This window comes from Sapajus apella, unplaced genomic scaffold (assembly GCF_009761245.1).
Source record: "Sapajus apella isolate SASKATOON/1434 unplaced genomic scaffold, GSC_monkey_1.0 scaffold12, whole genome shotgun sequence".
NCBI classification, from domain to species: Eukaryota; Metazoa; Chordata; class Mammalia; order Primates; family Cebidae; genus Sapajus; species Sapajus apella.
The window spans coordinates 29,168,125-29,194,935 of NW_022436952.1; the positions used below are offsets into that span (position 1 = coordinate 29,168,125).

At 52.3% G+C, this 26,811-nt stretch overlaps 1 protein-coding gene across 3 annotated transcripts in view; it reads right to left on the reverse strand.

Moving 5' to 3' along the window:
- Positions 1-214: 214 nt before the first annotated feature.
- Positions 215-26,811, reverse strand: part of TBX4 (T-box transcription factor 4) — a 32,724-nt gene continuing 6,127 nt past the window's right edge. The window contains exons 4-9 of one of the 3 annotated variants that reach the window (XM_032279312.1): positions 19,409-19,528; positions 17,729-17,876; positions 6,333-6,485; positions 5,282-5,370; positions 4,936-5,165; positions 215-2,376 (exon numbers count right to left, since the gene is read on the reverse strand). In XM_032279312.1, the coding sequence (XP_032135203.1) occupies positions 1,757-2,376; positions 4,936-5,165; positions 5,282-5,370; positions 6,333-6,485; positions 17,729-17,876; positions 19,409-19,528 (1,360 nt within the window). In that variant the 3' untranslated portion in view covers positions 215-1,756. The remainder of the gene's footprint in view (positions 2,377-4,935; positions 5,166-5,281; positions 5,371-6,332; positions 6,486-17,728; positions 17,877-19,408; positions 19,529-26,811) is intronic. The other 2 variants (XM_032279311.1, XM_032279310.1) reach the window with 2 other exon arrangements.

A 26,811-nucleotide genomic window follows, 5' to 3' on the forward strand; every position in this document is an offset into this window, starting at 1 on the left:
AGATTCATAACCTGGGGAGTAGCATGAGATCAAAGGCGCAATTGCTCTATTGGTCCTAAGTGATTTCACTCTGAGCTCAGAGGCTCCACGGTACAAATGTTCAGAGGCACTGAGGACCTCACCTGACACTTGAGAAAAAAATACTGGCAAAAAGGAGACAGAGGCCATTGCAAAGGCAAGAAACAACAAGTCAATAATAAACAGCATCACACACTTCACAGTTGTAAAATGGCTTTATGTTCCGATATGCAAAATAAAACGTCCATGCTATATAACAAAACACTTGAAGTTTCATATCACCTGTTAGCTAATGTGTTTTCTAAAAAAGCTTTATCTGTAGTGTGTGTGTGTTTATATATATATTTATTTATTTATACGTTTTATCTAAACCATTCTTAGTTTTTAATATCAAACATGTAATAAAAATTTAAATAGATGTCTTTCCAAATACCCCCTTCCAATGTTCATTTTTATTAAGTTCATTCATTTGTAAAAAGCAAAGCTGAATTTGACATGTGGCCTGCATTTGTGAGATATATATATAAAATATATTTATTTATTTATATAATATATAAATAGCTGTTCAGCATGCAAAGAGTTTAGTGATTTCCCAAGTTTTTTTGGAGCGTTCACCCCAGCCACACTGATGGCCTGGTGGTGTTCGATGCTAAAATGCAGGGCTGAGGACTGTGTGAGCACCACGCTAGAGAATTCTCTTTGCTCCTCTGAGCTCACTGGCTGAATTTACTGGAAGAAATGAATTTATCTCAATTATCTTTATTTCTGTTGGGCTTTCTCGCTCCAGAAGCGTAGATTTTCTGAGAGCAGAACAGGCCCTGGAGAAGCCAGACATCAGCTCCAGTGTGGTCTCCTGGGGATGAGGCCAGGTGGGGTGTGTTTCATAATTGCCCATCATAGGATGCAGATGGTATGGTGCCTGGGAGGCTGACTCTCCGCACACCAGAGTGACAGACTGTATGTTTGGGATCTAGGGGGATGGGCTCTGTGCTTTATTACAAAACCTGAATGATGACAGAGATGCTACTGGTTGCGTTTTATCTCCTCTTGAAGGAAAAATTTAAAAAACCTTTAAAAATATCCCTCAGGTGACATTTAGCACATGACCCTTTCCGATCGTCCCCCCTCAGACCTCAGAGCTCCAGTAATCAGTGTCTAGGCCACTCACCGAGCAGCTAGCTGCACTCTCAAAGTGCACTTGGTGGCTTAGCTGAGCCCCTTCTCAGGCAGCCTCCCAGACTTGACGGAGGCCAAAGGAGTGGGCCTCCGACTACCAAAACAAGATTCTCAGCTCCCCTTGCAAATAGAAGGCCAGGACCTCTATGGTGTGCACAGAGCCCTCACACCCCAGCAGTGAGAATCTTTCCCCATGGGAGAGTCCTCGCCACCTGGCCCCTGAGAAAGTCAGCAATTACGAAACCCTCTCAATCACTCATATGAACCCTCCACTCCCATCCCACCCATGGGCATGTCAAGAGATGTCAGGTTACAATGGACCCAGGTCCTATGGCCAAAATCACTTCTTAGATAATTGTGGTTTCTTTTTTCCTTGCCATGACCTCAGTTGTATGTCAGAAGATAGATGCTCTCCACATACATACATGGTCGCGTGCACACACACACACACACACACACACACTCCCTCTGGAATACCTCCCTGTGTTCCTTGGTAGTGCAGGCCACCCAGAGGTTAGTACTGGAGCAACGTGGTCCCGGGGCTGTGAAGCAGGCATGAGACTCATCCATCAGTCCAGTTCTCCACAGTCCCCATTCCTGAATGGTACTGTAAGGAAGATTCTCGGGACAAGGAGAAGGTTTGAGAGTAGAGAAACTCATTGGCAGCATTCAGATGCGGAGAGGGTGGCTTCCTCTCACACCCCGGGGGGAGGCCTCGCTCTCTTGGGAAGGAGGCGCTGGGCCCCCGCTCTCGGACCTGAGACTGGGAGAGCTGATTGTAGACGCTGAAGTGGGTGTTTCCTGGTGGCTGGGAGCTCTGGGCGGAGAGGGTGGGCAGCCGAGGCATCATGGTGGTGGCGGTGAAGTGCGTGGGGAAGGGCTGGTACGGCACAGTCTCCATTGTCTGCACACTGTAGCTGGTGTACGGCGACACTGAAGTCCACATGTTACAGCTCAGCGGAGGTGGGGGGAGGTCGTCCACTCCAGACACCCCAGCAATCTCAGGCCCTGAACCTGAGTACATACAGGCTTCTCTGGGGGTCACCTCACTGCAGTAGGAGGGGCTCAGCATCTGCTGGTCGTAGGGAGGGGGAGAACGGAAGTAGTGATCCTCCCCCACCGAAGAGGGGGCTTCCAGATAGGATCGCTTGCAGGGTAGGTCCAGGTGGCGGCCACCGTCTGCTGAAAGACAAAGCAACACTCAGGAAGAGCCATTTCCACCAGCCCAGGCCCCAGAGCACCCTGCTGGGTGCCGGGACAGCCTGTCCTTGTCCCTCCACGCCTGCCCTCCCCATGTTGCCATGGCACTCCTGGAGCCATTTTAATCAGCCACAGCTTTTATAGTGGTAGCTGCCAAGAAGTGGTCGGATTACAGTCAGAGGCCACGGGGGACACCACATCACCGGACACTGAGTGCCAGGCTTAGCCAGGCAGCACTGGGCTTTGATGCTTGGCCAGCCTAACTCTTGGGAGTAAGAGGCCTTGGTGTGCAGTGGCATTCTCTGGCGAGGCTCGCCCTGGCCACGGAAAGTGGAGGCACTTGCCAGGCCAGCCCAGGCCCAGAGGCCCCATTTGTCTGAAGTAGCCAGAAAATTAAGGCCATGAGGTTTCTGCCCCCAGGAAGAATTAAAGCCGTGAGGTTTCAGTTCCCAGGAAGACCTCAGGGAGCCAAAGCCACTCAGAGGCATGCTTCTACTGTTTTTAGAAGAGGAACTAACTTCATATGTTAAAGAAGAGCCATCGGACTGTTACTACCCAGGTTCCAACATGACAGTGTCTACAAAATTAAGAAATAGAAATGATAATAAGTGAAAAAGGCGACATACTTTTCAGGCTAAGCAGATACTCTGGAGGAAGATGACATCAGATGCCACAAATCATGTATGCGTGCCTTTCAACATCCTCCACCTGGAGGCCCTAACCATCTGGAATGGCACGACCTTCTCTGGGATCCAGGGCTGACCCAGGCCTGAGGGTTTGGGGAGCAGCCCACTGAGCCAATTTACTCATCGGGGCAGGGTGTGGTGGCTCACGCCAGCACTTTGGGAGGCTGAGGCAGGCAGATCACTTGAGGTCAGGCGTTCGAGACCAGTCTGATTGACATGGTGAAACCCCGTCTCTACTAAAAATACAAAAATCAGCCAAGTGTGGTGGCATGCACCTGTAATCCCAGCTATTCGGGAGGCTGAGGCAGGAGAATCACTTGAATCTGGGAGGCAGGGGTTGCAGTGAGCTAAGATCGTGCCATTGCACTCCAGCCTGAGCAACAGAGCAAGACTCTGTCTCAAACAAAACAAAACAAAACCCACTCGTCCATGGCTCATCTTGGCCTCCCTTCTCCTGTTTTCTCCAGGGCTTCATCCTGGCAGCTCTGTGTGTGCACACACGGGGCTGGAAACAGAGTGGCTGAGTGGGTGTGAAGGTCTATGCCCACCTCTCTCCTCTGCCCCCCCGATGGCCTAGGGAGACCTGCTCCTCTCCTTGACCCAGCTCTCTCCTTAGCCCCTCACTCAGCCCGATTCTCCATCTTCTCTCCAAATCCCTCTCTTCTCCCTGCACTGAGATCTTGATCCTGGCAGGCGGCCCAGTCACTCTAGGTCAGGAGCCAGCAAACTTTTTTCTGCAAAGGGCCAGCTAGGAAATATCTCAGGCTTTGCGGGCTGCAGGGTAACTGTTGCAACTACAGAACTCTTGCTATTGGCCCAAGAAGCAGCCATAGACAGCCTGTAAATAAATGAGCATGGCTGTGTTCCAATAAAATTTCATGGATCCTAAAACTTTAATTTCATAAAATCCTCACATTTCAGGAAATATTCTTCTTTTGAATTTTTTCAATTATTTTGAAATGTAAAAACTATGGTGTACAGGTAGCAGGCCGGGTTAGCTCCAAAGACCACAGTTTGCCAACCCGTGCTCTAGGTCACTGAGTTCTAATGAGGCTTGTGCAGGGATACTCGGCACTCTGAAAGGGCTAGTTCCTAGGAGCAGGGCTGAGGGAACATTCTGGATGGCAAGCAAAAGTCCCCAGGCTCATTCCGAAGGGAATTTCAGCAGCCTGGTAAGGGCTTCTGGTGGAATACCACAAATCATCGCAATTATATCCATGGAGAAATCAAGACCTGGCACAGAGCACAGATGTGACGGTGCCCAGCTCCGGGCTCCTCCTCTTTACGAAGGTGCCCGCCACAGAGGGTGCTGTGGCTTGTCTTCCCAGCCCCCATCTACAGCCACAACAGCTCATCTCAACTCTCAAGCATCCTCTGCAGATCCCAGAATGACTGGGTGGAAGGCCCTCTGCACGCAGGGCACCAAGTCCTTCCTGTTCTGGAGTTGAGGTTGCTTTGACAAATAACAGCCCCAATCCCAAAACCTCTGGACTGGGAAGCATCAGCCTCTTCCTGCGCTTCCAGGCAGAGTGCAGCTCACTGTGTGCCTTCAGCCCACCCCATGAGGCTCTCAGGGCAGTGACTGCAAAGCAATACTTGGAACAGTGTCTGGGGATACCAGGGCTACAAGCTGTCGGTGAGGGCTCCAAAGGCTGCATTAAAGATGAGAACCAGCTTCCCTGCACCCAACCATGATTCGTAGCCCTTCAGGCCCACTCTCCCAGGCCACACAAGCATCAGATGCGTGTGTGTGCGTGCGTGTGTGTGTGTGTGTGGGGCGGGGTGCGGAGTGGTTGTGGGGAGAATCTCACCCCTCCCCTGACCCTTTAGGGCTTATAGACCAGAAGAGCACTACCTCGTCTTTTCAGGCAGTGATAGAAGAGGCTTGAGTCCCTCTGGGCGGGGAAGGTGCTGAGGGGCAAGTCCTGCGCCTCCGCGAGCTGCGAGTGCGCCCCATTCTCGTGCTGATAGTGCTGGAGCGCCTGGTGGGTGCCGAGCAGGGGGCCCACATCTGGTGTGCCCGAGAGCTGGGGGGAGATGAGCCTCTGCCTCATGATGCTTTTGGAAATCACAGGGTATTCTTTGCTGAAGGGGTGGGGAGGACAGGAGGAGAGACAGGAAGAGAGTGAAGACGCACTGAGGGTCAGAGTCCACGTGCCTGAACCCCATCTGTCCCCCACCCCCGGGCCACGCAGCCCCACCTCTGCAGCCGGGCCACACGCAGGTCACTGTCATCACTGCCCCGGAATCCCTTGGCAAAAGGGTTGTTCTCAATTTTCAGCTGGGTGATCTGTGGAGAGAAAACACACAGGGTCACCGGGAGGAGGGTGGGACTGGGCTGGCCTCCGGAGGCACAGGCAGAACTAGGGCCGGTCTGGGGAAATGGGCCTTGCCATTCACACCTGGCTTGTCCCTGGCCCTGATCCCTTCTCCTTCCTCCCCACCCTCTGATGCTTTCTCCTACTCCCCAGCCTCCTGCACTGCCCAGTGTCTGTCCCCATGGGTCTCTCCCGGGGATCTGTAACAGCTTCTCAGTAAGCACCCTGGGCGTGCAGCTGGAGTCCGTGCTGCCACCTCATCAGGCTCTGAGTGACCGCTCTCGATGCAATTCTGACTCTGTCACTCTTCTGCCTAAAATCCACCACAGCCACAGCCCTTCCCCCAGGGACCCCTGCCCACCTTGCCAGTCCCTGTGTGCATACTGTGGAAAGCAGATGGGTGTGGCAGAGCATGGCTGTCAGTGACCGGGACGCAATGGGGGTGGCCGGGTTGGGCGGGGCAGTAGCGAGGGTGGGAGGTGGCTGGGGCACCCCCGCCCACAGCCATGGGAGGCCTCGGCTCAGGCACTGCTCCCACAAAGCTGACAGCACCCAGGGCTCCTCCCCATTCCCTACCCATCTCTCTGCAGGCACCAGGAGATGAACCAGGAGAAAGAAGACTGTGGAATGAAAGTGCCCAACGCTCAAACCACAAGCCAGGCTTCAAGTTCTTGGTTTTTACAGTTGCCAAATTGTTCCAATCCCCAAAACACAGAGACTGTAATTCCTCTGCGCCGGAGATGGACAAGCTGAGGGTCCTTTTCTGTTTATCGTTCAGTTTGTTCGTGGCTCTGAGGGACTCTGTAGGCTTCTGAGGGCCCTGTACCGGGCCTGCCCAAGCCCTGCTGGGACTCAGACCCTGCCTCTCCACATGGTGGAAGGAGTGCAGGGCGGTATCAAGCGGGGGCTGTGGGGCTGTGAGCAGTGGCTGTACCTTGTGATTCTGGTAGGAGGTCACAGAGATGAAGGAGGTCTCTGGGAACACGTGGGTGCAGAAAGCAGTGTTTTTGGAGCCGAAAGCGTTGTTCTCATCAGCCTTAACGATGTGGAGCCGTGGCTGGTACTTGTGCATGGAATTGAGGATGATCTGGAAGAGAAGGGTCTCATGCTGAGTGCCAGGTCCCCACCCGCCAGCCCCAGGCCCTGACCTCATTCATCTGGTCCTGGGCTGGTTTTTCTCATTCTCCTCAAAGCCCAGGATCCAGGAGGGCCTGCTGACCAGGACTGAAGCTCCCAAGTCAAGAACCAGGCCCTGGGGCCCAAACTCTGCCCCTCCCTCCTGCCCCACTTAGCCTCTCTCTACCGGCATTCACACCCAGCCCCAGGCCCTCCCTGATGTGACCAATTGCCTCATTGTGGCAATGGAGACCTTGAGCAAGCCCTTGACAGTGTAAAAGGCTGTGTGAACTCAGCAAAGTGTAGCAGGTGGAATTCTGAGCTGTCAGCAAACGTCCAGGGTGCCACTGACTCTCTGCTTAATCTCAGACAAGTCACTCGGATTCACTGTGCCTCCGTTTCCACATTTGTAAAATAGGATCATAACATGTAACCTCCCTCCCTCAGGGGTCCCATCCAGCCTCACCCTTTCTCATACCCCTCTTACACGTGACCTGCCTCTTCTAGAAATACTTGGGTTTTGCAGGATGAGGGAGAGGGAGGAAGCGGAGGAAAATGTCCCACTGTAACGTTTTTTGGTCACATTGCTCATCACTCATTCATGCATTTCTCTTCTTTTCTTTTCTTTTCTTTTTTGAGATGGAGTCTCACTCTTGTTGCCCAGTCTGGAGTGCAGTGGTGCAATCCCTGCTCACTGCAACCTCCACTTCCTGGGTCGAAGTGATTTTCATGCCTCAGCCTCCCAAGTAGTTGAAATTATAGGCGTGCCCCACCATTCCCAGGTAATTTTTATATTTTTAGTAGAGACAGGTTTTCACCATGTTGGACAGGCTGGACTCGAACTCCTGACCTCAGGTGATCCGCCCACCTCGGCCTCCCAAAGTGTTGGGATTACAGGTGTGAGTCATGGCACCTAGCTTTGTTCATGCGTTTCTCAGCATTCACAGAGGCCTGCTGACCGTGTGCTGGGGAGACCCAGATGTATCCTGCCCTCAGAACTGCCCAAGGCCACTCCCAGCCCTCAGGGAAGATCTTTGTGAGCTAGTGTTCAAGGTGCCAAGGTTAGACGGCACAGTTCCTAAAATAATGTCATAGAAGGCCAGAGGCCCCCTGGCCCCAAGGGCCCTTGAGGATGCCATGGGCTGGAAGTGGCGGGTTGCCCGGCTGGACAAAGCTTAGCAAAGCACCCTGGAGGCTCGGCTGCTGGAGCCCCCGGGGGCAGCTCACAGTAGTTGCTGCTCCAAACCCAATTCATTTGGCTGCGCCCCACGGTAGCAGCTGCATCATGTGCCATTAAAATGTATTTTTTATCGTTGACATTTGCCAGACGCCCTCCCCATTGAAGGCAGGACCAGGAATTTGGGGCATTTTATCAGCCCTGCAGCTTCTGTTAACCCTTTGTTTTCTGTCCTGGCTGGGCCAGACAGGCCCTCGGGCTCCCTTCCCCCGGAGCTCCCTTCCCTGCATCTGAGAGTGCCGTTTCCTTGGGTCCATCGTTGTGCTGCTGCCCTTCTAGGTTCCCAAGGACCAGGTCTGGTGCTGACGCTTAATGAAAAGGTTTTTTTTTTTCTTTTCTTTTTTTCGAGATGGAGTCTCACTCTGTCACCTAGGCTGGAGTGCAGTGGCGCGATCTCGGCTCACTGCAAACTCCACCTCCTAGGTTCAAGCGATTCTTCTGCCTCAGCCTCCTGAGTGGCTGGGATTACAGGCACGCCCCACCACACCTGGCTAATTTTTACATTTTTAGTAGAGATGGGGTTTCACCATGTTGGTCAGGTTGGTCTCAAACACCTGACCTCATGATTCACCCGCCTCGGCCTCCCAAAGTGCTGGGATTACAGGCGTGAGCCACCGCGCGTGGACTTGAAAAGTTTAACCCGTTGGTGACCAGAGTGCTGAGAGAAGGCCAGAGTCAGTTTCTTCCATAGTAAGCCTGGGCCAAAGTCTTAGTCTGGGAAGACTCTGCTCTCATGTGCCCTGGGCACAGGGACAGCCTAGAGAGCCAGCTCAGCTGAGGGGCGGGTCACCACGAGCTGGGCTGTGGGAACTGGCCTTCCCTGGGCTCCTTGGTTGGGCTGGGTGCTCCATCCAGCAGGAACCACACTTTCTGCCTTCTGCACTGGCCACGCCCCACTCAGTCCTCAGTGACAAACCTCTGGACCCTCACGAGGCAAGTACATAACCTCCCAAACCCCAAACCCGATCTTACAGCTGGGGACTTGCTGCCCCACTGAGGGCCTGCCAGGTGAGGAATGCAGAGTGAGGCTACGGGACACAGTTCCTGCTCAGAGAGGCCTCGGCGATGTTTGTCCCTTACCAGGATGCAGGGGATCCTCCTGTGGTGAGAGGAACTGGGCCTGGAAAACACCTCCCAGCCCCTTTAGGTGACTCCATCACGCTGCACGATTCACAGAGATGCAGGTGCCCACAAAGGACCCAAGCTCCTGGAAGATCCAGCAATGGAGTACGTGGGAGGTGGCCGATGCTCCAGGAATGCCCAGTTCCCACATGCGCACCTTTGCACACGCAGCTCCCGCTGCTGTCTTGATCTTCCTTTCCCATTCTCTTCTCACCTTCTGGGCCTAACATCTCTTCCAGGAAGTCTTAGGTACAAGGGGCTGCTCTGAATGCGCAGTTCTGAAACTTGGCTTCTCATGCATTATCTACCTGGCTGTTACTCTGCTTCCTAGTGGCTTCCTATTTCTTCCTGTTTTAATTCTAAACTCCTGGGGAGAAAGGACCAAACCTTTATCCTTTGTACCTTTCTAGGCTCCTTTGCCCCCAAATAGAATCTAGTGAGTGCAAGATCGGGTTTGGGAGTGGGAAGATCTGGGCCACGACCACAAGCCTTCCGTGGAAATGTGGATCCTCCTCTCTGGTCTTTACTTGCTCACTAAAGACAAGATCATCTCTAAGGCATTTTTCAGGTCAAAAGTTGTGATGAAACATGGGAGAGCTGCTCTCCCATGAGCTCCTGCATGTTCCAGCTCCCTGGCACGAAGGCCTCCCTGCCCCAGCCATTCTAGCTCTTCAGCGGCGGCAGCACAAAGGGAGACCAGAGACGGTGGGCTGAGAGAACTCAAGTCAGAGCCACAGGCACCAGCACCACATGCAGGCTGTGCAGGACACTAGAATGAATGGCAGTGGCCACCCTACTCCTGACGCCTGGGCAATCACGAGCCATCGTGGGCTGGTCACAGCCCTGGGTATCATCATCAACTCCCATTCTCCTCACCATCATCCACCTCCAGGTCCACTCAGTGACCAATACCTGTGACTCTATCTGTAAAACAAAAGCTCCTCCATTCCTTTTGTACACCCCTGCTTCAGGCCCCACCATCTCTGGCTGGGGTCCTGGGACAGCCTCCTCCTATCTCCATCTACTTTCTCTCCATTTCCACCTGCAACACATCCTATCAATCCACTCCCCTGCTCAGAACCTTCTGGGAGATTCAGGAAGATGCGCATTGCTTAAGAGCAGGGCCTTCTGTATTTCCTCCTCTTTCCCCCACATCCCCTCCTACCACTGCTGCCAGTATATAGGGCTCAATAAATGCCTTGTATCCACAATCCCACCTTTGATCATTCCCTCTTGACCCTTGGAATAAAAGCCAAACTCCTTAGCCCATCAGACAAAGTCCCTGATGATTAGGGTGGGAAGACTGCCCAACACACCTTCCAAAGCAGGGAACCAGCTGGTGTGGCAGGCAATCCTGCAAAGAGGGAAGCTGCCAGTCCTACAGGGGCAGTTGGGAGCACTAGGTGAGGGTAACCCCAGTCACAAAGAAGTCAAGAAGGGTGCAGACGCCTTCATGATCTCTGTTCACCAGCGTCAAGCCCTGAGCAAGCTCTTCTCCAACCATTGGGGTCCTCATCTATAAAGTGGGGCCTTTGGCTAAGTGGTCTCAGACCCCCTTCTGACTCTGACAGTCTGGAACCTGGACAGGTATCTGGAAGAGAGTCCCGCCCATTGAGCCAAGGCAAGTATAAACTTGAGCCTTAGTCCCATCAGCTGGGAGAATGTGAAACCAGCTCAGTGACTCACACACCTGGCTTTGCTTGGAAGTTCCTCAGGCGCCACATTAAACTACTTTGCCAGAGTTTCACATTTATATTTGCTGCAGAGGATATGGGGCCAATTGGGCCAGCCACGTCAGCAACCCCTCTACACGACTGGTTCCGTCATCATCACTGTTTCACAGAAATGGGATTCATTACGTTCTGGCCACAATTCAGAACCCTGTTCTATTTTAACAACTGCAATTGCACCAAACATCCCCCTCCTCAAGAGATCGCCATAGCGTGCTTGGCCAACAGGGCCCAGATTTATCTACATTGGAATCACAGAACATTAGGGCATGGAGAGGCAGACCATGGAGATCATTTGTGTCCAACTCTCTAATTGCACAGACGAGGAACAGAACGCTGGTAGTGAGGATGTGACTTGCTCAGGGACACACAGCTGGTTGGAGACACAGTCCGGGGCAGGACCCAGATGGCCTTTGAGCACTTCTCTCAACAAGCTCAGAGTTAATGAGAAGGTGCCGGTTAAACGCTGTAAGGGACGTGGGTCGGCAGGCCCTATTGTCCATCACAGAACACACGTTATCTGGATGCTAGCCACTCAACAGTGTGGCTAACGTCCATTTTGCCAGATACTAAAACCAGATTTACGCTGTTTCACAATTTAACTTTCTATGACTACCTTCTCCATCATCCTTCAGATCCTCGCCAGCTCTACAAAGAGGTTAGGACAGAGATGGGATCTCAGCTTAAAAAAACGAAGAAGAAAAGAAAGAAAACTGAGACCCAGAATGATAAGAGGTACATCCAAGGAAAATTCAGACTAGGACTGAGTCAGGAAGCCCATCAGCCCACTCAAGAGGTCTTGGCCAGATGAGCCTTAGGCCTCCCTCCCAGGGGAGCAATCCTGGGTGGTACCATGGGGCCTCCAAACCCTCCTGCCTTCTGCCACAGCAACAGCAATAGCAGCTGGCACTTACTGAGCATATCCTATGTGCCAGGGCCTGTGCTAAGTCATTCACATCCATCACAAAATTAATCTTTATAGTATCCGTATAAAGTAGGCATTAATTATTATTGCCCTTATTTTAACAAGCGAGGGACTGTGGGTCAGGGAGGTGCAGGCATTTGCCAGCATCAGACAGCCGATTTGAGGCACAGCCAGAATTAGTACTAATTTCCAAGCCTGAGTTCATACCTTAACCTGGCTGGGGAGGGTGGGGCCTGATCTGGAGTTCAGGGCTTGGCACGTTGTCAGGGGTCAGCAAATGTGGCAGGAAAGGAGGAAAGAGGGAGATAAATGGTTCTGGGTCCCCACTGGCAAATTAGCAGCATAAACTTTGGGGGTCAGCAGCCCCTAGCAGGGAAGTGGTTTTGCTATCTAATTATCACCCCCTTCAGCAGGTTCTCATTCACCTACCATCCACCAGCACCCACTGGCTCGCCAGACACGATGGTTAGGCACTAGGACGCCATAGTGATTGAAAACCTCATGGTTTACTATCTAGTGGGGAAGTCACATAGTAACCCCAAAACTGAGTGATGGGAAAATGTAGTGGAAGAGAGGCTGCATTTATCATGGTAACAAATCAGGTGACCCACAAGAACAAGAAATGGGCAGGGCTGTTTCAAGGAAACCTGAATATATTTTGAAGGAACAAAAAACCCTTCAGCAAATAGAAAAGCATTCCTATCAGTCTTCCCTAAGTAAATGCATAATTTAAAGCAAATCCAATAAAAATACAAAGAAGTTCCTTTTCAGCACTACAAGCTTATTCTAAAGTTTATGTGAAAAAAATAGACACAAGACTAGCCAAGAAAACTCTGAAGAAGATCAAGGAGGCCCAGTCCTGCCAAACACTAAAACCTATTATCCAGTCTCAACAGTGAACAGACTGGCGCGTGAACAGGCACACATTCATACGGGGATGTAGTGTTCAGAAATAAGGCACCTCAACCAGGGGAGGAAAGAGGACGACTCAATGAGTGGTGCTGGGACAACTGGATACCTCTCCAGAAAAAAAGGAAAAAAATTGGATTTTCACACCTCAAATCAATGCCAGGATAAATTCCAAAGGGATCAAGGGTTTAAATGTTCAAATAAATCCATAAAATACTAGAAGAAAATTCCCTTAGAAGTAAGGAGCGGACTAGGGCTTTCAATAACTCAAAATCCAAAATCCATAAAGAAAAGACTGATCAATTCAATCAAAAGTATCACCCTGGGAATATCCCTACAAGCAAACCAAATGACAAATGATAACCTGGACATGCGTAACTCATATCACAGATAAGAACTAAATCCTCCTAATTTATAAGAGCTCCTAGAAATTGATATCAAAAACCTACAAGAAAAATGAGCAAAGGATAAGAACAGCAGTTCACAGGAGAGGAAATTTATAGAAAAAGATGCTTAACCTTACTCATACTATGCAAATTAAAGCTAAAACTGATACCTACTTTTCATCTGTCAAACTGACAAAAAGCCACAAGTTTGCTCTCCCACCCTTCCTGGTAAGGCTGTAGCAGTGCTGGAAATGTATATATCAGTACAGCTCCCATGGAGGGTAATTTGGTGATATTTTCAAAGTTATAAATCCAAGTACCATTTGAACACACCATTTGTCACACAGGTAGACTTGGCACAGTATAAAATGGCATGTGTACAAGCTTAATCAGAAGAGCAAAGAATAAGAAAACATCTAATTCCTTCAAATAAGAACTGGCTATCTGATTTCTGAAACAATCATTTGATCAAATTCTATGCAGCCGAAGGCCAGGCACAATGGCTCACACCTGTAATCCCAGCACTTTGGGAGGCTGAGGCGGGTGGATCACCTGAGGTCAGTAGTTGGAGACCAGCCTGACAAACATGGTGAAACCCCATCTCTACTAAAAAAAAAAAAATTATCAGGGCGTGGTGGTGGGTGCCTGGAATCCCAGCTATTCAGGAGTCTGAGGCAGGAGAATTGATTGAACCTGGGAGATAGATGTTGGAATCAGCTGAGATTATACCATTGCACTCCAGCCTGGGCAACAAGAGTGAAACTCCATCTTAAAAAAAAGTAATAAAATAATTCTGTGCAGCTGTGAAAGCGATGAGGCAGCTCTCTCTGAAAGGACTATTCTCCAAGAGAGAATATTGTTTACAGAGCAAGATGCAAAAAAACGTTTCTATAGTATGCCACCTTTTGTGTGTAAAAGAGGGGATTTCAGATTACGTATTCTGCCTACGTGCAAAAAAAACCCAAAAAACAAACAAAAAAAACAGCTGAAAAGAAATTGGTAACCATGATTTCCTGCAGCGGAGCTTGAAAGGAACAGTGGATCAGGAACAAGTAAAGAGAGATGTCGTATTGGAGACATTTTAGTTTATTCAATGATTTATGTTTAAAGCATGCGAAAGTATTTCCTATTCATAAATAAAATTTTAAGATGCAAATAGGTATAAAATTATAACTTTGGCAAGTACTAGCATGAAAAGGTGCATAGTGCTCTGACAGCATAGAATAAGGACCCCAACTCTGAAGAAGGGGCATTTGAGCTTGGATCTTGAAGCTCAGGAGTAGCTACCTAGGCGAAGAGGGTGGGAAGACAGACCCAGGCCTAAGGGAGGGGCAGTCAGGCCTAGGCCAGCTATGCAACCCAGCGGCTAGAGGAGGACGTAGCATATTAAGGGGACTAGTGCGGGTCACTTTGGGACTGAGGAGCTGCAGCCCACACCTGTAGCCCTGGGGCTAATGCAGCCCCTCCAACAGCTGGACTCACTGTGTCAGAGGTCATAAGCTGGCCATCCCTCCCTCCTCAGCAATCTGGGACACCCATGTGCCACCATTTCCGAGTCCTGCTGCAGGATACAGGTCCCACTTACGCCCCAGGGAGGCCCTTCCTGACTTCCTGAAGCCCAGGTATTGCTAGAAGCTTATTCAGTAGAGAGGAGAAAGAAAGCGGGGGCAGGGGGAGTGAGGGAGAAGCAGCTTCCCTTCCCATCTCATGTTGCCTGGCACAGGACCCTGCTGGGCATGGGAGGGAGTGGCAGGCTGGAGGGGACAATGGGCAGGCAGCTTTGTGGCCAGCAGAACAGCAGAAGCAGAGCTGCATTCAGGCTACCTGGTGACAGTGCATCCAGCCCCAGCCCCATGCTCCTTTCTGCTCCTGGCCTGCCCCAACCTCAGGACTGGAGCTGACTCCCAGGTGCTGATGGTCAGACTCTGAATCTGCTTTCCTGAACCTGCCCTCCAAGGTTTGGACTGGAAAATTCCTTGTGGGTTTCTGCTGTGAGGGCTTTCCTAATCCCACAGCAAAAACCCACAAGGAGTTTCTCGTCAGAGCCCAGTCCTGTGTTTCAGGAGGTTCTGCCATGTGGTCTGAGGGATTCCTGTTCCAGGGCTCCATCTGCCACACGGGACGGGCTACCATGCCCAGCACGTCAACTGGACCCCAAGGTCCTCAGACTTCAGAGCAGAGCAGCATTCATGGACAGAGGGAATCTTGAACCACAGGGAAACCAGGAAAACGGGATTATCCCAACATGGCTGTTCTATACCCTCGCCCCTGACGGTCGGTGCTTCCTGCTCTTTGAGGCCTTAATGCACCAGTGAACAGACACATGGCCTCCCAGCCACCCTGCTCATCTCCTGGGATGAGGAAATGGGGTGGCTTGGGCCTGAGGATCTCCAAGCTAGAAGGGCACTGAGTCCACCTGTTGGGCCCCAAGATAATGCCACAGCCACTCTCATGGGCTCTCGACTTGCCCCTTCACAAGGAGAGAGCCTGCCCCTTTAGGCAGGAGTCGGGGGTGAGGCCTGCTGATAGGAGGCAGCTGCTCCAGCTCCTGGGATACCATGAGGATCCCCAGGAAAAGTCCAAATCCCCGTGGCCATAGATAGCGCCTTGAGGCCTGGAAGCTTTCAGGGCAAACTGAAAACGTGGAAGTGGGTTGTGCAGAAGGAAGGGCAATTCCCAATACAACATGGCTTTTCCCCAGGCTCCTGCACTGAGAAGCCAAGAAGGGCGACTCCTTCATCCTTCAATGGGAGCTCACCACTCCCACGGGCATGGGCCAAGGGCCAGAAGAAAGTCAGCCCCCGAATGAGCTACTGTGCCCCGATATGTCCCTCCATAGCCCTTGTCTGAATGGCCAGGGGCTTCTCCCTCTTCAGGGCTGACGATATCTAAATAGGTGACGATAGAGCCCTGGGTAAAGAAAGGCAGTGGAGAAGCCCAGAGAACACTGGGCCGGGAAGCAGAAAGCCGGGGTCCAAGGCAGTACCTGGGCCCCACCACACCCACAGGGCTGTTGTAGCCAATAAGCTGCAAGTAACTGGTAAGTGTGCGGACAAAGGGAGAAGGAAGATGCTCCACATCCCACTTGTCCAGGGAGAAGGCTGAGCTCTCGTGGGCAGTATCCCTATCGCCAAGGCAAGGGAAGCCCCAGGCAGGCATGGGGGTGCAGCCAGGGGCATCACAAGCCCATCAAGCATCCTCAGTGGCCCTGACTTCTATGCAGGGTTATCACAGATCACTCACAGACCCACGGAGAGACACTGAAGAGGTTAGCCAGGCTGGGAAAAGCTACTGCTGGGCTGTGAAGTCCAGAGTGCTCTCTCCCACTTCCTAAAGAAGGCCCAGCTTTCCATCCCTTAACTCCCTCCCCTCTCACTTTCTAGAGGTCCTCTGAGGCATCCCTGGAGCTGGGAGCCTGACAACAAGCTGCCACATCCAAAATCCTCTCCAGGCTTGGGTACCTAGGGACTAATGGCCACCTAAAGATGCAGCTCTGTATTCCATGGGGTCTGTGTGCCTGTGCACACAGGTCCAGATGTCATGGACTGGGTTCCCTAGCCTCCCAACACAGAGGCCCTCCCTACCCTTTTGAGTTGGTGCCACAGCCTGGCCAAGCACAGGAAGTCAGGTAAGAGTTGACTAGGAACAAAGTCTTGACCAGGATGGGGCGCAGGGAGACCCAGGAAGCCCCTCTGCCTCTCAGCTGAAACTCCCTGGGGCTCAAGGAGGCGGGAACTTGGCTGATCCTCCCCTTTGGGCATAGGCCTGCCCTGTATGGGAAACCCAGTACAGGGACTCACAAACTAGATAAGGCAGGAGTTGATGGCGTTAATTAAGCATGCTCCCAGCTGCTTGTTTACAGCTCACCAATGACTCAGAAGAGAACTGAACAGATTCTGAGAAATTAAAACTAGAAGCTCATTGCCAGTTACATACCCATCAATCAGAAAAGAAGGATGGCTGGAGTCTTCCATAAGGAACTATGATTCAGGTATCCTGACAGCACACAGCTGCCCAGAACTAGAGCTGGGGCATAAAAGCGAGACAGACCTGTGCATCCCGTAACCCCACCAGCCATGCCTGCATCTCGGCGGCTTCCACCTCCCATACCCTGCATGCCCCAGTAACCACGGGCAGTCTTGAGGGGCGGGGCCTGTGCCCTGGTGGATAGTACCAGGTCGCCAGACTTCTGTTTACCACACACTTGAGCTAAAAATTTCCACATAAAAATCTCTTTTTTGTGGCCTTGCCAGGGCCAGATGGGGAAAGAATGAGCTTGGGCAGCCTGCATGGGGCGTCAGCAGCATCCCCGGGGCTTCAGAACCTCTCCTGTGAGGGTGAGGCCAGACCCAGCAGGAGCTAACCCAGAGCCAGGGCAAGCCCTTTCCTTCCAGAAGCAGGCGGCTGTCAGGCCAGGGAGACTATCACGCCACAGAGGGGCTTCGGAATGCATCAGTGACTCTTGCTCAGAAAGGCTTACTCATCTTGTGTTATGTTCCAGCAAGGCCAGATTTGGGGGAACTGCAGCTGAGATGTGGCCTGTCACCTTTATCATCATAGCTGCCATTTATTTAGCACCTCCCGTATGCAAAGTGCTTCCTGTATACCCTCTCATTTAAATCTCACAACATGAAAGGTACATATGGTCATCTCCATTTTCTAGACAAGGAAAGCGGGGTTCAAAAAGGCTGAGACAATTGCCCAGAGTTACCCAGCCAGTAAGTGGCCGGAAGTCCAGCTCTCTGCAGGACTCAGAGGCTTGAGCTTCTTCCCTAAGCTGGTCAGCAAATGCCAAAGCCTGGAGCTGGATCCCAGAGTGGATTCTCCCCATCCCCATCCTGGCCTGTCTTATCCCTCATACTGCCCCAGACTTGCCTCCCGAGGCCAGGAAGCCCCCATCCTTACATGGCCAAAGGGGTCCAGGTGGTTGTTTGTCAGCTTCAGCTTCTGGAAGGAGACCAGCTGCCGCATCCAGTGGGCCCCCGTGGCAGGAGAATCTGGGTGGACATACAGCCTTCCTGGCATGGCCGGCTCAGCCTTCCCTGCCACCATCCTGCCAACAGAGCAGATAAGAGCTGGCAATTACCCCAGGGGCTGGTGAGGCCAGATTCCCTGTCCCCTCTTGGAGCAAACCCCATTGACCAGAGAAAAAAATAGCTGCTGGTCCTACCACATTGTCAAATTAGGACTTCAGGGGTCGGAATGAGGGACAGAGTAGAGAGTGCTGTGAAAGAGAAAGCAGTTCTGAATCTTGTTTATTTTACTGCAGTAGGGAAAAAAAGGAGGTTACTGGGAAATGGGGTCATTTATTCGAAGGACTGGGGCTAATCACAAAGATAATGTGCGGAGATTTAGGCACTTCTGTGTAAATTTACACTTACGATTAAAAATTTTTTTCTTTTTAAGAGACAGGTTCTCACTCTGTCACCCATGCTAGTGGTATGATCATAGCTCCCTGCAGCCTCCAGTTCCTGGGCTCAAGCAATCCTTCTGCCTCAGCCTCCCAAGTAGCATGTGCAGTTAACTTTTTCCATTTTTTATAGACACAGAGATCTCACTGTATTGCCTAGGCTGGTCTCAAACTCCTGACCTTCAAGTCATCCTCCTGCCTCTGCCTCCAGAGTAGCTGGGATTACAGACATGAGCCACCACACCTGGTATGATTATGATTGTCACATGTTATAAATTATATTATTTAGAGGGAGCTTCTCAGAGGATCTAGACAACTCCCAAATGGCTTGTCCCCAAAATAATGGTAAGAAATCAATTGGTAGCTCTCCCCTCAGCCAGAGTCTGCTCTGAATTCTAATCTAGCCCAGAGAGAGAAGAAACAGAAGCGTGGCCCTTGCCAGGACATGGCCACCAAACCCCGCCTCCTCAGCCCAATCTCTCCAGCTCTGTGGCCCGCTAGCCACGGAGCCCAGCATCCTGGCCAGCTACACGTTTCTGGAGCGCTGTTCCAAGCTCCCGGCCAGTCAGGGACTAAGGAGTTGGCCTCATGAAAGGTAGCCCAGAATTTATTGACCTGTCCCCAGTTTGATTTTGTCCCTTCACCTCTCTCTGTCTCTCAGCCTCTCACCAAAGTGTCCTATCCACCAGCCCCCTGGCAAAGCTTCACTTGGTGGATGGCTGGAGGGGCCTGAGGCCAAGGAGGACACGGAGCAACAGACACCAGGTAATGGCCCTGCTCCTAATGTCCCCAAGAGAACGGCTCCCAGCTTCCCCCCAGTGAAGCACTGATGGAGTCTAAATCTGGCCAGTGTTCACAATTTGTCTGTCACCTAACAGTCAGGTCACCAAGTCCTGACTGTCCATGGCCATGAGGAAAGTAGAGACCCTTGCAATCCACCAAACTCCCAAACATGCAGCTGGTTTTCAGCCCAACCCCAGCCCCAGCTGCAGCAGGCGTGCAGACATTCCTGACCACCTCAGCCTCGGCAGGGCCAGTGCCAGGCAGTGGACTCCAGTGCAGATCTGGGCACTCACTCAGGTAGCCAGGAAATTCCCCGGACCAAACACCAGGTGGGGGCGTGCGGCCAGCGGGTGGACGAGGGAAGGTGGGCCACATGGTGATGGTCCGCTTACCATTTGTTGTCACAGAACTTGTAGCGATGGTCATCGGCGGGGACGATGTCAATCAGCAGGATGTACTTGGTCTTGGGGTTCATGCCCGTGACTTTCACCTTGTAGCTGGGGAACATCCTCCTGGGGGAGCCAGGGAGTGAGGCGGAGCATGGACCGAGCACCAGGAGAGATGGAACAGAGTGAGCGAAGGGGCAAAAGGTCACCAATAGGTACTGCCCTTTTGGCCAGCGACCCTAACATTGGTCACAGCTGTGTGACCTGCACAGCTCACTCCCCCGCTGCCTGCACTGCCCAGGGAACAGGTACCACTGGCTACTGTCTCTGAACCTTGCAGCTATCGGTCTGTGTCTAGGAGGAGAATTTACACCATTTTCCAAATTCACTGATTGTCTCCCCCATAATCCCCTAAGACTTGGGGCTAGTGCCTTGAACAGCTGAAGCCCACAGACCCCAGTCAGGACTGTGGGAGCAGGTTCTGACGCCAACCTGGCTGCCTTAATTTCCCTCCTGTCCTTTGCCAGCCCAGACACAACTGAAGTTCTGGGGTGCAATTATAGGGGGCCGGACACCCCCATCGGCTGCTTCCATAAGCAATGAGCTGCCTCCTCTGGGTCAGGCCTCTGTGGAAATCCTTAGGCCTTAAGCCAACTCACAGGAAAAGGAGAGACTGCTGTCAAAACCGTGCTAGGCTTGGGCTCTTCCGGTGTGACCAGCAGGGGAGCTTTTTCCCTGTGAATACCTCACCCGGACCTGCACACCTTGAGTACCAGGGGAAAGTCGGTCCAGGAGCCTCATGGATAAGAGAGCGCATAGATTCTAAAGCCACCTGCCATGGTCCACAGCTTGGCCCCCAACTGACAAGCCTTAGGGGACTTGCTTGAACCTCTCTGTGCCTTGGTTTCCTTATCTCTAAAATGAGGACAGCATGACCACCAGTCTCATAGATTGCTGTGTGAATGACCACAGACCCCTGCTGCACTCCAGCCTCAGCAAAGTAAACGGAGAAGTGGTATGACCTACTGCTACAAAAATGGATTCACCAAAACCCAGGAAGTTTGCCGTTTCTGCAGCCCATGCTGAGGCTGTCCAGGACTCTGAGGTTCAGGGCACATTCTAGAGGGGGCTTCCCCACACTCCTCAGCACACACACACAAACACACACACACACACACACACACACACACACACACACACACAACAGCAAGGCAGGTACACAAACCCAAACTGCTCCCTCCTCTGGTCAGCAGGTCCCTGACTTCACCAGAGAGAAGAACAGAACTTCTCACCATCCTCCTCAGACACCATCCCCCGCCTCTGGCTGATTTTCCACAAAGGTGTCCCCCAAGAGAAGCAGGATCCAAACCTAGCTGAGCACACTTTATGAAGACACTAAGCCCCCCTGAGCTGTGCTGTGCACTGCCCAGCAGGTCCACTCTGGGGAAGCCGTCAGGTGGCTCTCTGCCTCTCACTAACCCAAGACAGTATGGGCTCCAGGAGAAGCTGTCCAAGATGCCAAAAACAGATGCTCAGAGGCCCCTAGCTTGTCACCAGGTGTACCTGGACAGGACAGGGCTTCTGGAAAGGGTCAAGGCCTCTATAAGCTGGCAGGTTCTAAGCCCAGGCCAGGACCCCGACCGAGGTGGAGGGTTCACTTCCATGCCAGCTCCATCTGTGCCCCCTATTGCTGGAGGAGAGGCCTGTGCAAGCACTGTAGGCTGGGGACATGGGGATGGGGGACGGTGTGCCCGGGAGCATGTGAGTGGGTGTGCAAGTGCGCATGTGTGGATGTGTGCGTGCCTGGAGGGAGGAGGGAAGTTCTAGCTGCAAGTCTAGGGACTTATAAACCGTGTGGAAGAATTTGTCTCAGATGTCAATTGAAAGCATTTTCAAATGTCCACCCCGCCCCCTCTCCAGGAATGGGGGAAGTAAGGGGCTCAGGAACCCAACCCTGCATCCTGCTTACCAGCTCCTCTATGGGGCCTGGGGGCGCAGCTGGAGGCTACACCACCCTTTGCTGGCCTTGCTTCTCTCCTGGTGGGCCTACAGCTGAGGCAGGAAGGGCAGCAGCTGCCTCGCCTCCCCCTTCCCTGGGGGAAGGCCAAGAATCCTGCCCCCTCCAGGCCACCATTTTGTAACTGCCACAGAAACAGCCACAAAATGGGGCAGCCCTGACCATGCTTGGGCTGGCCTGGCACCGGGGGCCTGCACTCAGCTTGTCTGCTGTAATCATTCCAGGTGGCAACAGCAGACTGCAGCCAAGGCTTCCCTTCGGGGCCGGTGTCCACACAGGGGGCCAGGAGCAGAGGGCTCACTGCTACTTTGGCAGGCATAGCCTAGGCTGAGGGGGGCTAAGGGGCTCTGGCCTTCCCCTTCTCTTTCTCACTGCTGGGCTTCATCTCTGCAGCCCAGGAAGCCAGGCTGACACTAAGTGCTTTCTGGAAGGCCTTTGAGGAGCCAGTGCTCTGCATCCCCCCCACTGGTGTCTTGGGACCTGGTCCCTCCTGGAAGCTGATCATAGGCCAGATTCCCGGCTGATGACAGCCTCAGGGAGATGTGAGCAATGGCGCAGGGAAGGCGAGTATCTCCCAGCCTCGCCTCCCTTGCCCACCGATTTTGCTCTGCCTAGGGCAGCAGCGAGGGACGGTGGGATGTCTGGTCTAAACGGGGAATTCAAAAGCCCTCTGCTCAGGCTGAACTGGCTCAGGGAGGCCCATTGCCTTCAATGGAACAGATGTCTAGGTCTTGGCAGGGTCCAGTTCGGGGACTGCTTCTGAGTCATGCAGATCACCCTCTGGGGTGGGGTGGGGAGGCCCTAGGCACCATCGTTTCCCTGCCTAGGTGACTCCAGAAGGGGGAAGAGTCCACCCAGGGTTGGGGAAGGGCTGCCTGTGAAGGTGAGGCCCCCTCTCCCACCTCCACCAGCCTCCTGCCCCGGTGGAGGGGAGAAGTCAAGGCCCCATGGGTATCTACCCTTGGGTTCCTGAAGAGGCTAAAGTTGGTGCCTAGACGCCTGACTTGGGGGTGTTCACCAGCGTCGTGTGCCTCAGGCGGCAGAGGCCAGGCTGGGTTTGGGAGCTGTGACTTCCTCTGGGCTCTGCCTCTCTAATGAAAGGTTTGAAATGATGGAGTGAGATGTAAATTTTTTCTGTGATTTATGACGTAGAATGTACCTGAAAACCAACACCCTACGGTGGAAAGCAACGCCTCCTGCGTGTGTGTGTTGGGGTGGCGGGGTGCCCCTGTATCCGCGCAGGCCCTGCCACCAGCGCTGTCGCTGTCGGGGAAGCTTGCCTGTTCCGGCAGTCGGCAGTCTACCTCTGGGCCCGCCCCAGCGAGCCCTCCCCCGGGGCGCTCTCCCTTGCTCCCCTCCCTGCACCTTCTCCCTGCGCCCCCCTCCCCACTCTCTCCCGGCTCCCACCTCGTCCTCCGGCCCCTCCCTCTCCCTATCCCCTCGGCACCTCTTCCACGTGCCCCTCACCTTCCCTCTGCGCCCCACGCGCCCTCTCCATGCTCCCCCAGTTCCCCGCGCCCCGTTGGGCTCCCGAGCCCCCAGACAGGCGGGGACTCCCCCCAACCCACACGCGGAAACGGCTCCGCCAGGGGAATAAACAAGCCGCCTGTTCGCCGGCCCGGGAGGAGATGAAAGCCCGGGGCTTCTCCTCTGATCAAGAAACAGGCTCCGAAAGGGTGCGGGGCTGGAGCCTTTATCTATTCATACTCGGAAATGGCTTTAGAATGAACTGCTAAGATAAGCTTCCTCGGACGTTTCTTGGTGTTGGAGGCGCGCGGGGCGCGGGGCAAGGGTTTGGGGCTTTTTTATTCTGGCAACAAACCCGTAACTGCGAACTCATTGCTGAGCGGGGACACCCAATTCCAGCTAGCTGCGCTTGGAGACCCGCGGGAGCTCCCTGGCCAAAGCTGTGGCCAGATTCAAGGCGCTGACTTACTCGCAGCCTCCTTCTGGGAAGAGGGACAGAGACTAGGGGGCACCCCTAGATTCTCTCCACCTAGAGGGTTCCCCAAGCCCCAACCCCACCGCAGCTCCGCTTTTCTCGGAGGTCCCTGGGGACTCCAGGAAGAGCTACACGGACCCTCCCTCAATGAAGGGGGAACACCAGCCGGAAGGGGTCAGCAGTCTAGAGAGCGGTTTGGAGGGTGGGAACGGCACTGACTGGCAGGCACACAGGAAGGATTCTGGGGCGGTGGTGGTGGTGATCTATTTCTTTATCTGGATGAAGGTTACCCGAGTGTGTTCATTTTGTGCAAGCCTGTAGAGCTGCACCCTTAAGATGCGTGGGCTTTTCTGTAGGAATGTTCCACTGCAATACATTTAGGTTAAAAATTATGTATGTGTGTGTACACCACCCTCCCATGTGTATATGTGTGTACACGTATTTAATTTTTGGATCCCAGAGCCTGAAAAGAACCAACAACAGGAAAACGGCAGGGGTCCCCTGAAAACTCTGTTTCTCCAACCCTTATGTCGGGGGAAATGGGGGTGTCTTCAGGAGGAATCCTGGGTGTGCTGGGAAGAGGCTGGGGCCCAACATCCAAGCCTGGGGTTAGAAGTGGGGCTGCTGGTGCCACCTACACTAAGACTGAGCCTTTTGTAGCCAAATGAGTTCTGATTTTGAAGCTACTAAATCAATTTCCATGTTTCACGCACATGCACAGAGGCATACACACATAGTTTTCTAATTCACCCAAAGCATATTTAAGAAATATTTTCCCTTAGGGAGGAGGGGTGAGTGTGTGGAATGGATGTTTTTTTGGAAGATCAGTTGCTTCTCTTAGATTTTTTTTTAAGGCACTTCCTTCTGATAGACTTTTACTTTCAGAAAATACTTTAAAAAGAGATCAAAGCACTCTCTCCCCAGCCCACTTTCCCAGTGTCTTCAACCCTTACTTCTCTTATCATCCACGCCACTGGGCTCTGACGCTCTGTATACAGAGTGAGGGCAATTGGCTTTGAAGCCCCGGATTAAGCCGGGCCAAATCCTTGCCTCAGAATAACAAACAATACAGGTTCAACAGGAGTTCTCATCGGTAGTTCATTTTTCAAACGCAAATTCACTGTCACTAACACAAGCAACATTGAACTCAACAGGCTATGAAGGCTGATAGTGGAGATTTATCTGGTGGCAAAACCATGACCTAGGAGAAGGGCAGTGAGACAGTTAGGCAATTTTCATTTTGGGGAGGTTTATATTTAATTTTTTTGTGGCGCTCACTTTTATCTATGTTTGGGAGAAAATGCAATTTCTCACATGGATCAAGCTTGGCAGGGATGTGAGGAGGCCAAGAGAGGGATCTGCTGTCTGCCGTTATCAGCATGAACTTTTTACAGAGAACTGAGAGGCTGAGATGGGCTGAAGAGGGCTGTGGCCCCCATTTTGCACCTGACATGGAGGTTGCTGAGGATTCAGAAACTGGTGGCTCACACGGTGACTGGCATTTTATCCACCAGCCCAAATTGATTGGCAGTTCAAAGTCACTATTCAGTGAAAGGGGTCCTCTCCGTTGACCTTCAAGACTCTCAAGGACCCAAAGGGCTAAGGTAGTAAGGAAGCCTGTGACCCAAGAACCCAACCTGGCTTGAGAACATTCTGGCCCCGCTTCTCCAGGCCCCGCTCCTGCCCAGCCTGATGGCAGTTATCATGTCCCTAATCAGCCAGGGTCTCTACAGCAGAGCCACAATCCACACTGAATAGGACCCCATAAAAAAGCAATCAAGGGAACTTATCAAAGTAGGAGCTGTGTTCTGGAGGTGGGGCGCCTCATCTGTTTTGCCTGTGTGGACCTGGCAACTGACTAACTTTGCTTCTCTGGGGTTTGGTTTACGTTCTCTTGGTTTGCCTCCAGCTCTAGCCATCTAGGAAGCTATGATTCCAGGTTTAGCAGAAAAGGCCGAGACTAAGAAATGGAAATGTCCCAAGAAGGGTTCCAGTAGAGGCACACAGAATTTGGGGAGCAGGGAGAGCCACTGGACAGGATATTGAGGAACCACAGCCAGAGTAAAGCAGATCAGAGCAATAAAGTGATTGCTGAAGGTGGGGGCAGCTATGAAGGAGGAAAGGGCGTCTGTGAGGGGTGAGGGGTTGGGGGCATGAGGCTAGTGATTTCCTTAAGAACTAGACTCGGTGCAAGGACAACTTTCTAACAGACAAGGGAAAGGCTGTGATGGCTCCATAATTGGCCAACATTATCACAGCCATTTAAAAATTACTATCATTCCCTAAGGTCCATCTCTAAGCCTCAACGGAGATCAAGCACAAACATCTGCCTGAGGCTGGCCACCTCTGGAAGTGTGTGCATAAGTGTATGTGTTGGAAGAGGAGAAGAAGGACCCACACAGACAAAGGAAACCCCACTGAGGAAAACCACAACATGCCCTTTGTTTAAAATGGCAGAGGCCAGGCATGCACAGAGAACATGCTGGCCAATTATTTTCAAGAGACAAAGTTACTTCTGCTGCCTAAAAATGGAAGTTCTGAACCTTTCTCTTTCTTCTTACCTTCTCTCCACATCAGCAGGCACAAGAATGAGCCCCATTCCCCTTCACACTTGACCCTGTGGATTACCCATTTACCAGGCGTCATCCACATGATTCCCTGGTTTGAGTCTCACAGTAATAGAAAAGGAAAGGACAGTAGATAGGTCTTCAGTCACCATTTCCCTGACACCACTGAGCTACAAAGAGACTGTAACTTGCCCAAGTGCACCCAGCCAGGAAGAGGCAGGGCTTGTGACACCTGGCTTCCACTGTCCCCAATGATGGCTCCATGTGGCACCCTCTGCCAGCCCCCTAATGCATCCTCCTTCCCTATCTCCATCCCCAAAATGCAGCAAGCTCAGGCCCTAAAGTAAACCTACTTCCTCCCCTGATAGACCCCCGAGTGGTGATGCCACCTCCCTGGCTAAGACCTGAGGGTGGCCAAGCACCCAGACCTCTACCCTCAACAAAATAAAACTTTATAAGGCCTGCCAGTGAGCAGAGACAGGAAGGACCACAGCACCCCTACACTGCACACAGCAAACCAACCTGCTTTGTGTTTCCTTTGAATAGTCTATCATTCCCTAAGCGGTTCAGCAGAGCTAAGTTCTCTAAAACGTAGAAGAAAATGCTGAGCAGGATGCCAGACACGTCTCTAATTATTGCCCATATTATTCACTAGCACTTCTTGAGTGCTCGCATGTGACAGGAACTCAGTGCTTTACATACAATGTATGAGGCAAGACCTGTTCTTTTACAGATGGAGTGGGGAGGGGGCAGAGACTCGTTAGTACGTTGTCTGAGGTTGCACAGATGAAAGTAGCTGAGTTGGAACTGGACCCCCCACCCGCCAGGGTCTGGCTCCAAACTCCTGGCCCTTGAGGCTTCATCATCTTATTCCTTCGAAATC